Source organism: Lepisma saccharinum, chromosome 6, assembly GCF_977018435.1.
Source record: "Lepisma saccharinum chromosome 6, izLepSacc3.1, whole genome shotgun sequence".
Classification (NCBI taxonomy): Eukaryota; Metazoa; Arthropoda; class Insecta; order Zygentoma; family Lepismatidae; genus Lepisma; species Lepisma saccharinum.
This window is the reverse complement of record NC_139234.1, coordinates 73646550-73659973: the sequence shown is the minus strand read 5'-3', so window position 1 is coordinate 73659973 and position 13424 is coordinate 73646550. Positions and strand designations below refer to the sequence as shown.

At 38.2% G+C, this 13424-nt stretch overlaps 1 protein-coding gene across 2 annotated transcripts in view; it reads right to left on the bottom strand.

Annotated features, from left to right (window-relative positions):
• Positions 1 to 13424, bottom strand: part of LOC145988883 (atlastin-like) — a 112117-nt gene that overhangs the window by 82190 nt on the left and 16503 nt on the right. For both annotated transcript variants that reach the window (XM_083124160.1, XM_083124161.1), the window contains exons 3-4: positions 12604 to 12741; positions 185 to 340 (exon numbers count right to left, since the gene is read on the bottom strand). In XM_083124160.1, the coding sequence (XP_082980286.1) occupies positions 185 to 340; positions 12604 to 12741 (294 nt within the window). The remainder of the gene's footprint in view (positions 1 to 184; positions 341 to 12603; positions 12742 to 13424) is intronic.

Genomic DNA, 13424 nt, shown 5'->3' with positions numbered 1-13424 from the left:
GCTTAATTCTCACACTGTTATAATGGGAATCTTTATACTCTCCAGCTTGAAAATAAAATGTCTGAGGAAGGAACATAATCCTTTAGAAACACAGCATAAAATGTGTGTAACAACCACGAGTCAGGGGTAAGGACGAAGCAAGCAATCTGTCACACTAGAAGAATTTTGAAGCTATTGAACTCACCACGAGGTGCTCTAGTGCCGTTTGATCTATGCCATTTTGTACATTGTAGATAAGAACAGAGCTAGTGAGGGCTGTTACAGAGAAGAGTAGAGCATCTTCGGTCTTGTCATTGTTCTCATCAAAGACTCCTTGGGTATCTACCAGTACAACGCCCACCTGTGAGGAGAAAAAAAGTAAATTACGAAATTCATTTCAGAAAGAAATCTGCAACACGAACTCTTAGAACTTTGAATTACAAAAAAGACTTAACCTTTAGACCGCCGCGCGGTCTGATGAAAGTAAGCCCAGTGTCTTTGGAGCTCAAAATTTAAATTTGTATACTTACTGGAGAAAAATCGTAATAACTCTGGCACTATGGGACCAATCTACTTTGAATAACTTTTGTTTTGCAGCTAAAACATCAGCGCATGCAACCGTGTACCTTGATACACCCAACCGCGGGGGGTTATGGGCGGGGGTCGCAACCCCCGAATGTCAATGAAAAAACATAAAAATGTGGAGTGTGCCCCCTCTTTCTTCGTTATTTTGGGACGATCGCACGAACTTTTGCCTTTTTTACAAGTGGACCTTTCGCAACAGAATGAAACTTGTTTCATGTTTGTGGGTGCAATACAATTTGAATAATGAGCCAAAATGTAAAACTGTTTTTTTTTTTTTTACAAAAAATAGCCAATTTGCATGTTACTCATAAAATTGTTATAACTCTGACACTATTTGACCAATCTACTTCGGATAACTTTTGTTTTGCAGCTAAAACATCAGGGCATGCAACCGTGTAGAAATCAAAACGCCAAATCCAATAAGAGGGGTTGGGTGGGCCGCGGCCCAAACTTTCAATGAAAAAAATCATAAAAATGGGGAGTTTTTCACATATTGTATAATATAATTCACCCAGGAACATGAAATGACTTTCATTCGGTTGCGAAAGAACAATTCTTTGAAAATAAGGCTAAACGTTGCCTCCCTTTCCCAAAATAGCGGGGGAAGAGAGGGCAAACTCCCCATTTTTATGATTTTTTCATTGAAAGTTGGGGCCTCGGCCCACCCAATCCCTCTTACTGGGTTTGGCGTTTTGATTCCTACACAGATGCATGCTCTGATGTTTTAGCTGCAAAACAAAAGTTACCCGAAGTAGATTGGTCAAATAGTCTACGAGTTATAACATTTTTTGTCAAATAAGTGTAAGAATTTAAAATTTGCGCCAGCTTCCATACGTAACTTTGGAGTCATGGGAGGGGGGTTCTGGGTAGGTGGGTTTTCTTCCATATGACATTTCAAAGTTTTATCTGAACATCTGTCAGCGTTTACAACCTGGGATACAAGTATGAAGGTCCTAAAAGCACATGCATTTTTTAATCAGCACCAGCGGACTAGGCCTACATTTGCGATGGTCCCTTAGGGGACCATTGGCCGACTTAATTATGGCAAGATTAAGAATGGTTCTAGCATGTTGTAGGATTACTATTATTATTCCTCTCCCTACCCTGAAGAAAAAAAAAAGAAAAAGTCAGGCTAGAGCCTGGCCAGATTTGTTGTCTTGATTTTCTCTCTGCTGTTATCACAAAAAAAATTAAAAGACAAAGGAATTTCCATTCTTACACAAAACCTATGTTTCATAGTGGGTTAAAGTGAACTGATCCATCCTACTAAAATTTACTGCAAATCCTCTTCAGGATTCAGATTCACACATAAAAATTCCAACCACCCACCTGGACAAAAAGATAACACTTGAAACAACATTGTCAAAAGAGCCTTGCACTTAAGTTCCAACAACAAAGTGTTACAAGAAGAATTGTCTACACTACGGGAAAAGGCCATCTTCAATGGTTACAATCCCAACATCACAGACCACAATCTACAAAAAATTACACATAAAGAAAAAGCAGGAAGCAAAAATTCCAACTGCCATCATGATGAAGAGGATTGTTGACAATAGATAGGTATACCATATGAACCAGGCCTATCCACTACAGGACAAAGCTTATTGAGTTTTGAAACTTATTATAAAGATCCTCTAATGAACTATGGTATCTCCAGTATTAAATGTGAATGCAACAGGAAATATATAGGCCAATGCAAGAGACCTATCAAGAACAGATTCTCAGACTACTTAGGGCAGATCTGAAGGAAAGAAAGTTCTTCTGGGTTGTCCAAACACATCATTGAAACCAACCACCAATCGCCACAAGATTGTGATTCCTTTTTGGCACACACCAAAAGAAAAATAGAAAGGGGCGTTTATCTCAAATAATCTAAATGACAACTTATGTGGGAATCTATTCATCATGGTACAGGACAATTAAACTGAAAAACTCATCTTCTGACATCAACCCGAAGAAGCCAGTAAGTACTTACCAACAATTTATGACTGCAACAACATCTTCTGACAGATACGTCGGAAATTTGGCCACTTATTCCTCATGGCCTCTTGACCAGCTGTGACGAGGACTCCGTGATTGAATCGAAAGCTCAGACAGACTTTTAAAGTGTCTTTTATTTTGCTGTTTATTTGTTTTGTGTGGTTCTTGCTGGCACTTGATGTAAGAAGTTTTTAATGTTATAAGAAAGATGATGCCATAATTTTGGGTGATCTAAATGCAAAAATTGGCCCTGAGAACAGATTGTGCCTAGTTGACAGAAAATGGGGAACTATTTGTAGACTGATGTGCCTTAAATGAGATGATTATTGGAGGTACACTTTTTTGCACACAAAAATATACATAAATTCTTTTGCTTATCCCAAGATTATAGAAGCCGAAATCAGATTGGACACACAGCTTTAAGCAGGAAATGTAGAGTGATTTAGCAGGAAAAGTATATCAAATCACAAATATCCTGTTTCGAAAGAAAACTATCATCCAGTGAGAACTAAGGAGGGAGTACTCCTTACAAACAGGGAAAATTAGCTTAACAGGTGAAGAAATATTGGAACACAGAATAAGGCAAGGATGTATTTTGTTACCAAAAAGATTTTGTTGGTAAGTGATGAAGTAAAGAAATGGATAACAGAAGGAAACTAGAGAGGCGTAAATTGGGGTCTCGCAAAACAGCTAGAAGATTTGAACTTTGCATATGACATTTGTTTATTAGGTTATATATACCAAAATATGAAAAAGAAACTAAGAGATCTGGACATAGAAAGAAAAGAGTTGGACTAAAGATGTACTAGAAGTGCATGAGGATGAAATCAAAGAATAAATGTAAAAGAGATGGAAAATTTTGGATTGAACAAAAAATATTTAGAAGAAGTCAAACAGTTCATGTACTTGGGAAGTATAGTGACAATGAAGGTTGAACAGAGGAAGGTGTTAGAACAAGGATCAGGGGAGCTGATTGAAGTTTGGAATGCCAGTGAAATTTCGATTGGAATGAAGTTGCAAATTTTCAGAACTAATGATGAAGTCAGTTTTTCTTTATGAATGAAAATCCTGGAGTTAGTAAGTACTTGAACCTTGGACCCTCAGTGACACAATCGTAAGTCCATCATTCAACATGTTTGGCCACTGAGGCAGCATCCCTGGATTCATTCTAGTCTTTGATTTCTTTCACTGGGAGTGTTTTTAATACAAACTCTGCATGACACTTTGCTTCATGCTAGTGTTTCTTCACTGCAACACCAGAAGAAAACCTTCTGCACACTCGACGCCCTTAGAGAGCTTTCAGACCAAAGCATGAAGTGACAAATGACACAAATAACTTGGGGGGAAAAAAAGCCTTCACATGACATACTGCATTGTCACTAAAACTGGGCCAATTTCTTGATAGTGTGCATAATGTTATCTGAGTCTATTGGTCATGCATGCAAAATGAATGAAGACTTGAAGGAACCACGTTGCATATCATTTGCAGCTTGTCACTTTGGTCTGAAACCTCTCTCAGGATGCAGAGAAAAAAATTGAACCCATTTTCTCATGCATATCCCAGCTTCTGAGAAGAGAAGCACAGCAAAGAGATATCTTGTGTTTTACAAAAAAAAAAAAAAAAGGTAAAAAACTTAAAGTGCTCCCCTGTGCATAGCACCACACCATGAAGGCGTATAGGAGGTGTGGGGGTAATGCCCCACACTTTCTTGATCCGGTCGTGATTGGGGGTGATGTGATCAGCATCATGCCCCTGACCAGGCCCGTAGCCAGGAATTCTTTGTAGGGGGGGGGGGGGCGAAGTCAATCCCAGAGGGGGCAAATTTTTAATTTATTGTGTCACATTGGCAGATATAACAGGGTACACAGAGGCACTTACCCCCTCCCCCAAAAGAGATAAGTATCAGAAAAGGAATGATATCTTGAAACTGCAACGAACAAAAGAACTTCGAGCAACATGAAATAGCAATATTTCAATAATGACCTTTCCAGATTGCCAAAGAATATGAAGTTTATCATAAATACCTAGGTAAGATAATAGGGACTGTATCTACTTGATATTTACAGGTCGATAATGTTAATAGATGATTAATATGCATCAAGAACTTTGGGCCTCTCTGCAGAACTGATTAAGGGAGCCCTTTATAAATCATGCTTCATAATGATTCCCTCTAGTTTCCAGTATGCAAGATTTTTACGCACAAAGGAATCTAACGAGAATCTAACAACACCATTGTGTTGTGTTATGCAAGAAAATAGAATTAATTAAATAATAATGGTTACATATTACCTACATTTTGATGAATTGTGTAAAAATTTGTACCTAATACATTTTTTTTTCTACTTGCTAAAACATTAAAACATGGGTTCCTTAGGCCACCACAGACTCTATTTCTTTCAAAGGGGAGACTCTTGCATTACTACAGACAATGTTTGCCTACTGGTTACGTTAACCATTTTGCAAAATATTGTGTGAATTGTATTATAATATAGTTGAAATACATGTTTCGACACCTGACAAACAAATTGGAATCCCCTGGTTAATCAATAACTTCTTGGATTACAGTGTCATCAGTAATATTTCATATTAATTTTCATAGAAAGAAATTGTTTTAATAGGGTGCAATAATTTCACGGAGCACCATGGCACTCTCTTTATCATTTTTTCCCCATATAGATCGTTTGGCTCCCAGGGCCGACTCCTGCCGCCCCATAGCTATGGCTCTGAACTTGGACTATAAGAAGAGCAGAGAATGCGAGCAAAGCGAGCAAGAAAATTTTACGAAATGTTTTTTAATTTGTATAAAATTTGAAATCGAGAGGGGGCAATTGCCCATTCTGTGCCCCTTGCAAGTGCCCTTGGCCGTCTGGTAGAAAAATGCAAGGAACACGTAAAAACTAATTCCATCATGAGTATCCAATTAATTGTCCTGCTATTCTTAGATTTTCCTAGTCATGTTTTTTTACTTAAATGTTTGCTTCCCCTAGAATGGACTTCTGTCCTAGGTCAGGGAGAGAGGACAATGCCCCCTGCCCCCCCTGTAGTTGCGGCACTGTTTATGAGTGTCTCTTCATCAATTTCATGTCATCCTTCATTGTTGCGATTAGCTAGCAGTGGCAGAAAAGCAATGCAAAGTAAAAAAAAATCAAATATCCACTCCCTCTCTCTACCACACTATTACCAAAAGATAGGCTTGGGAAACAAAACTTTAAGCAATTCAAAGTTCATAGCAACACATCCAAGAAAAACATCCAAACACATTAGGCACCTCTAATACAATACTACTCAAAATGTCGCAACTGTTCTAGATAATGAAAATTGTGAAATCATTTCCCAATGTCTAATCTGAAAGCGAATTTTCCCGCAATCCTGATACGACATTATACGGAATCCCATACACCCTAATAAATCAGAAAATCAATAAGTGTCTTTGTAATGTTGCTAGAGTAACACATGATATAATTGTAAAGATTAGTGAAAATACCAGGTAGGAAAGTGTTCTGTATTTTTCACAGGGGGTGCAGAGCAGGCTCTCAGGGGGGGCAGTTGCCCCCATGCCCCCCTCTAGCTACGGGCCTGCCCCTGACCACCTTTACCCCCCAGGGTTTCCCCCAGGTACCCATGTTATTCAACGCTGGGTGGGGGCCTGGGCCGCTTCCAACGTTAGAAAAGTTCCCGGATTTGAACCGGCCGGGGATCGAACCTGGAACCTTTAGCATGGTAGTCAGACGTGTTACCAACTGAGCCACTGCGGCCACCTCTTGTGTTTTGCAAGAAGGTAAAAAAATTGAGATGTAGTGCAAGAAATGTGGATTAATTCTTAACTTCGCTCGGGACATCAGAACTTATTCGAGAGAGATGGAGGGGGGGGGGGAGGAAGGATTTCCAAACAAACAACCGATTTTTACAATCTCTTTCCCCCCTTTATATATATATAGGGTACAAGAGTATAAGAGTACATATGCATATGTACATAAATATATGTATTACATATTTCCATAATTACATTATTACATAATTATATACACATATTTATGTATGTAAACATATATAATCATATAATTACACTGGGGAACAAAAAAAAGATTTTATTTTGCGGCATAAAGTTTAATAACAGTTTCAGCACACAAAACAACTGTTATTGACAATTGTATGATTGGTTCAGTTGAATTGACTCCAGTTATAAAAATGAACACACCATGGAAAATATAGGAGGTAAAATTACTCTACGCTTTTCTCGGTAATATCAAAATTTGATAATGGGCTGAAATTCCCATAACAAACTTATTTATTTATTTGTAAATTGTTGCTAGGCAACTTATGAAGCATTGCTAGGCAATATATCGGACACTCAACAAACCTTAAGGAAGAATACTAAAACATAAAAATGGTTTTAGAAAAAAATTGAATATGCTGAACATAAGTGGCTCGTGTGTGTGGATTTGAAGATGGTGATTTTTTTTACTAGGACAACAAAGTGGGTACACAAAGTATCCCTGTTTCCTATGTTTGTGGGATAGTCGTGCTAGAGAAAAGCATTGGACGATAAAAGTTTGGCCCCCAAGGGAAAATATTAGTGGGAAAAGCTAATATCATTCATGAACCGCTGATAGATAGGGACAAAATCATCCTTCCGCCACTGCATATTAAACTTGGGTTGATAAAACAGTTTGTCAAGGCCTTAGATACAAGTGGTGATTGTTTCAAATATATATGCCACACTTTTCCAGGACTAAGTATTGAAAAATTGAAGGCAGGAATCTTTGACAGACCACCACAAATTCGTACACTCATGAATGATGCCAATTTCACAACTTACATGTCTTACATCGAATCTGAGGCCTGACTGAGCTTTGTGTCCGTCGTCAAAAACTTTTTGGGGAATCACAGAGCAGAAGTGTACCCCGATATAGTTGGAAATATGTTGAAAAATTTTTAGAAATTGGGAGCTAATATGAGTGTGAAGATACATTTTCTACATAGCCACATTGACAGATTCCCTGAGAACGTTGGTGATTTTAGTGAAGAACGGGGAGAAAGGTTCCATCAGGATATAAGGATAATGGAAGAAAGGTACCAGGGACGGTGGGATCGCCACGTGATGACCGACTACTGTTGGAGCTTACAGAGGGATTGTCCTCAAAAGCAATACAGCAGGAAATCGTATAGAAAACGTTTCACATAGTTTGTTACTTCATTGTGTACATATTTTCTTAATTATTTTGATCATAGGCCTATATAAATTTATTTTTATAATAATGATTGTAATCACAAAAAGAAATATTAAATTGTTGTTGGAAGTTCATTTATATATATGTCTTATGTTTCCGCCATTTTGGTTTAGTTGCATTTATTTCATAAATTAGAGCCAATTCAGGAAATATATTATTATATCATTATTCAGCAGCATGAAATTGCCCTAAATTAGCTCTCAAACACTGTGCTGCAATTTCACTGTTCCCCAGTGTTATTAATGCATATTATATTGTGTTTCTGACAATTGTGATAAATATATTAACGAACCATTCGATGTTCTGTTGATTTATTTAATGTTGTTTATTCTTACTTTAATCTAAATGGGACAGATGAGGGGAGGATAAATAAATCTCTCCTTCCGGAGGTACTATAACTGTCAAGAAAGTTTCCATGTTCATCATATATTTTCATGGGCAGCAATATTCTGTAGAGGAAGAAATTTCCTCGGTCCCTAAGACATGTTACTTCTTTTCATCATGCCGATCTCCGTCGTGTAGTGGTTATCACAGCATGCTACAAAGCCAGGAGCCACGGGTTTGAATTCCGGCTTGGGCATAGGCATTATTTGTGAATGTCCTTTCATCAATTTCATCATGCCATCACTCATTCTCATCTTCGCGATTAGCCAAAAGTGGCAGAAAAGTGAAAGTAAAATAAACTAAATCAATCAATCAATATACAATTCTTTTCATCACAAAGTGTGTGAAGACCTCAACCGCCATAAAATCATTTAGATAAAAATAGGAGTTCCAATGAAATCTTCTGTGCTATTAAAGAAAATCGATAAACATAGGGAAATATCGTGTATGGTACTGTTAGAAAGAAAAAAAAGTGACAAAAATTTGATTTGAAGTCAACATTATACACAGGGCTCAAGGAAGCTGGATTATGGAGTAGATTTTAATAACGAACTGTTACAGGAGTAACACTGTGGTGTTCTTCACACATGGAAATGCTGAGCATATAGCTTTTAATATGTAAATTGATGAAAATACATGCACTCAAGAATCCGTCGTCGTCTTGAAGGTGGCATTTTAACGATCTAAAAAAATGAAATCAACTCCGCATATTTTCAACTATCTCTGGTAGAACCCCTTCTGTAGTGTGCACTATTCCCAAAAACATTTCGCTTTTACAGGGCATATATTTACATCACTTCCACAAAAGAATATAAAATATTAACAATATTTCAGCTATCAAACACATTGCTTAGTGTGAAAAAATAAATTGCACCAGAAGGTGGTGTTTTTCACCCCTCTCAACTTCACAAGTCTTGACAAGTCAATAACTCTTCGGTGAGATGTTTCAGATTTGAGAGAAATTTTTCATGAGAATCATATGGAAGGCAGAGGGTGCAATTGCCCCCTCCCCCCAACTGAGATGCTAGAAAAGGAGAACCTGTTTCCTCAACATCTAAAACAAAAGATCACCCCTCTCGAAGTAAAAATAAATGACCCGTGAACATAAGAATAAATGATGATACTTCTTCTTGGTGTCTAAAATTAAGCGATCGGTCAGCTACGTTTAGACATGATCTAAAAAAAACTAACAGTAAAGCTTAAATGAACCTAGCAGGTGAGAACTAAAAAAAAAAAAAAAAAGTGGCCATCCACTCGTCCCTTCCCATGAGAGAATGTGGTTGCTCTGCCACAAGTGCTTGCAATGTTGTCTGATGTAAAGAAACCAAACAACAATATGTTTTCATACCCGAATTATCAATTTCTCACTAGTATATTGACACGCACCTTCTGCCTTTAGGGCTTTATGTTAGTCCGGTTACAACCCTTTTATCGGACTTCTCAATGGCTTCTAAGGGTTAGTAGGACCAAGCCCTTGCGTGGTCTGTGGTGCAGGATTTATTTTTAATTATCACCTATGCAAGGTTGAAATGAAAGATCCTTAAGATCTTTTACTCGAAGATTTATTTAACTTCCGATGTTATACAAACACTTTTTCAAACAGACAATTCACCCGGTATAACTTGTAGGCCTAAACCTATTAGTTGTACCGAAGTTTATAACCCTGGTCTTTTGATGATGCAGGAGAACACCTTATTCAGAGTTGGGTTTGTAGAATATCTGCCAAAATGGAGTACAAGTACACCAGCCAATCCGAAGATTGAAGCAAGATATTCCCCAACGTGCCCTGAACCATCAACCTTTCGGCAACCAGGAGAATGTCCCGTAGACTTACAAAAATCTAGCTCTTTTATATCATAATATTGTTTACAATTTTCCAAGGTTACTACATAGTTGTTTAACATTTCTATAGTTTCAACATTCTTTAAGTTAAACAATTCATTACCCATTGTAACATTAACAATAACACATTTTTAAAGAAAAGATTCCAACATAGATTAATATAATACAGATTGAATAGTTTTTTTGCTTGAAAAATCATGTGTTGACAGGGGCGACACAATATGTTGGAATATAAACAACAAAATACACACTTATAAGTTTGCAGCACCAAAAACCAAGACCACGAAGAAGAGATGATATATTGAGATGGTACTTCATCTCAACCTTATCTACCCTTCAACACAGAAAACATAAATTAGTCAATAAAATGCAAGGAAAGAAGTACAACTTGCCAGTTTATCGCTTCTATATCAGGCGACTGACCTCTGTGCAGTGATCTTCTGACGTGACTTTTCCTATATCTTTGGCCATTCAAAATGCAGCTATTCTACTATGGACAATAAGTGTACCAACTGACCAAAAGGGAAGGGGAGAAGGAACTGGAATTTCCAAAAATATGCTATGTACTACTGAGGCAGGTACTCTTTTTTGCATGGCCAATGACCTTTTTAACTGTGGGCGTTCCTACCAACAGATTATTTCCACAAAGACTGAAGTAGAAGTCAGGATCTGCAAATGAATCTTGATCCGAAAATGTAGTGTTCCTGAATGACTCGTTGGCTACTGTGTTGGCAAAGTGAAGGCACCTTCCTGAAGAAAAAAAAAATCCTATTCTCTTTGATTCCCGACCTATGTCGTCTCTTCCCTCAGCTTGGAATGTTGGTTTATGTCAAGAAACTGAACTCGATTAAAATAAAAAATAAATAAATAAATAAATAAAAAAGAAAGATTGGGATATTCACTTTGCCATTGCTACATGTCCTACTAAACCCTTCCCTCTGAAGCCCTTGAGGAGAAGTCGTGTGAGCATCTTCTGCCGAGAGCCTTATTTTATCTTTCTCATATTTTGAAAAATAATTTGTACAGTTGGAATGAAATGCCAAATTTCCTGCACCGCGGTGGTCTAGTCTGGAGACCCAGATTCAATTCCCGGGGTGGGTGATCTAAGGTCAAAAATTTTCCGACCTTGTCCATGCATAAAGTGGCTCCAGGGCTCACCCAACCTAGGCATAATCCTGAAGGGTAAAGGCGACCAGAGCATGATGCTGATCACATCACCTCCAAAATGGCAGAGATTGAGAATGTGGGGGTCCCCTAAATGTGCTTACATGGCATGTGCTATATGCACGGGGAATGAAATGCAACATTATAACCTTTTAAAACACATACTAGAATGCATTACAAATAGCCTCAATGCATCGATCGCAATTTGCAGACAACTGTCAAAATTTTTTGGAGATGCATTGGTCCGGGGAACCCTGCCTTGACTACGACTGTGGCACTGGGTGCTGAAAGATAAGTAATTTCAAGAGAAGTTATTGCCAAAATTGCTGCAAGAGTAGATAGGGCAGGGTGTGGGGCGATCACTTTCACCTGATGATCTTGTGTATGTGTGTGTGTTGATCTCATTCCCATGTGGGGGGGGGGGGGGCTTATTCAAATGTCTCCGATATTGAAAAATAATGTGCACAGCTACATTGAATAATAGCAAATACTATGACATTTTACATACTACATACTGTTAGGTCTGTACCTAAGGGGCATAGGCACTGAAATTTGCGAGGATACTGAAATTTACAAAGGCCTGTCTCATTTTTGGTCTCACTTCGACAAGTCTTGGAGGATCTGGTCTCATCTTATCCCTATTGTTAAAAGTTCATCTCACATTCGTCTCGAATTTTTTCCACCTTGAATTTTTGGCACAAGAGGCTCACACTCCATCTGCCCCCGTTGTTCGGAGCACTTGCCATTTAGTTGAAGATGGAAAGAAGAGATTTAAAATTAAGCTGTCCTCTGCCCCCTCCTCCCTCACTCCTTTTCCACTGAGGTACACTGGGTTTATCGTTTCACACCGATGGCACCTTTATATACAAAACCTGGTAGGTTCAAAGGAAAACTGGAAACGGAAGCAGCGAATTCGTATGGGGATAATTCCACATTACACTTGATTTGCAGAGATTTGGCTGTGATTCTGATCTGCATCTGAATCTTTGTGTCATGTACTTCTTGCTGGTAGCAAAAACTTGAGGCTACGTTCTTCCAACTAGCGCAAAAATATTCTTCCATTTTTTTTTCAAAACCAGAGATAAGTTGGAAAGAATTTAGCCTCATTTTAAGCATGCACCATAGGGGGGGAGGGGGGCAAAATTCTTTATTGCCCCCTCGATGATGAGTGGGGGCCAAGTTGGCCTCCCTGCCCTCCCTGAACTCACTGACCCCACAAACATCACGCATTTGTCCATGATGCATACTTGATATTTTTCTCAAGAAATGAAAACTGGATGTCAGTCTATTTTTTCTATTGAGTGTTGTGTGAAATACCACAGCAAGTGCTTAACAGAGGTTGTTTAAATATTGAGTCCAGGGAAACTGTCAGTGGTAAAAATTTGTAGACAAATGGGTTACTTGGATCACCTGTGAGTTTATTATGAATTAAAATACCTTCTTTCCAGAGCCGGTGTCTAGAAGGAAAACCTCTGGCCAAATCCACATTCCCTTTGTTACTCCCACTGATCCGGCTTTCCATTCAAAACCAGAGAGAGCCTCGGTTCTGTCTTCAAACGCATTCTGGCCTGTGGCCTGAAATGGAAATAAAACATCAAAAGAGTGGAAGTGTACGTAAGACATACAATAAAATACATGCAGTTGTCTGAAAAGCAAGGTTCAAATCAATCTTTCAGCCAGTGGCAGAACAGCCTAATCACACAGTCACACAAACAAATCATAGTAACAAATTATATAAACTGATCTTGAGCTCCTACAACAATAATCGTTTTTCTGCCATTTTGTTTGACTGTCTTGTTCTTCACATGGATGCTAGAATCACCATGTTATTATGAACATCATTTGAGAAAACATCATACTATGGTAATTCTATTCAACTTTGATAAAATTCCATAGATAAGAATCTATAAAAATGTGTATACACTTTTGGGGACCCTCTGTATGATCCTCAATTTTTCACATAGGAGTAAGTCTTACATTTGAATTATGAAATTACTGTAGTTCCCGGATGAATGTGAATAAGGTAACTCAGGGGAATAATGCCAATTGAGGAAATAACGCCAGGTCGCTATGTCTCACATATTTTAAAGTGAATTCGCTAGATGACATAGGCAGTGTGTGCATTACTAGCAAGTAAACCACGTGCTAGGTTTGTGAATACTGCGCGCCATTCTTCCCAGTGTCAGTGTGCTGTTAGTGGTGAAGACGACTATTCAGAGGCGCTGATGTAAAATTTAGAATGTAAGTTCTTGGTCTGC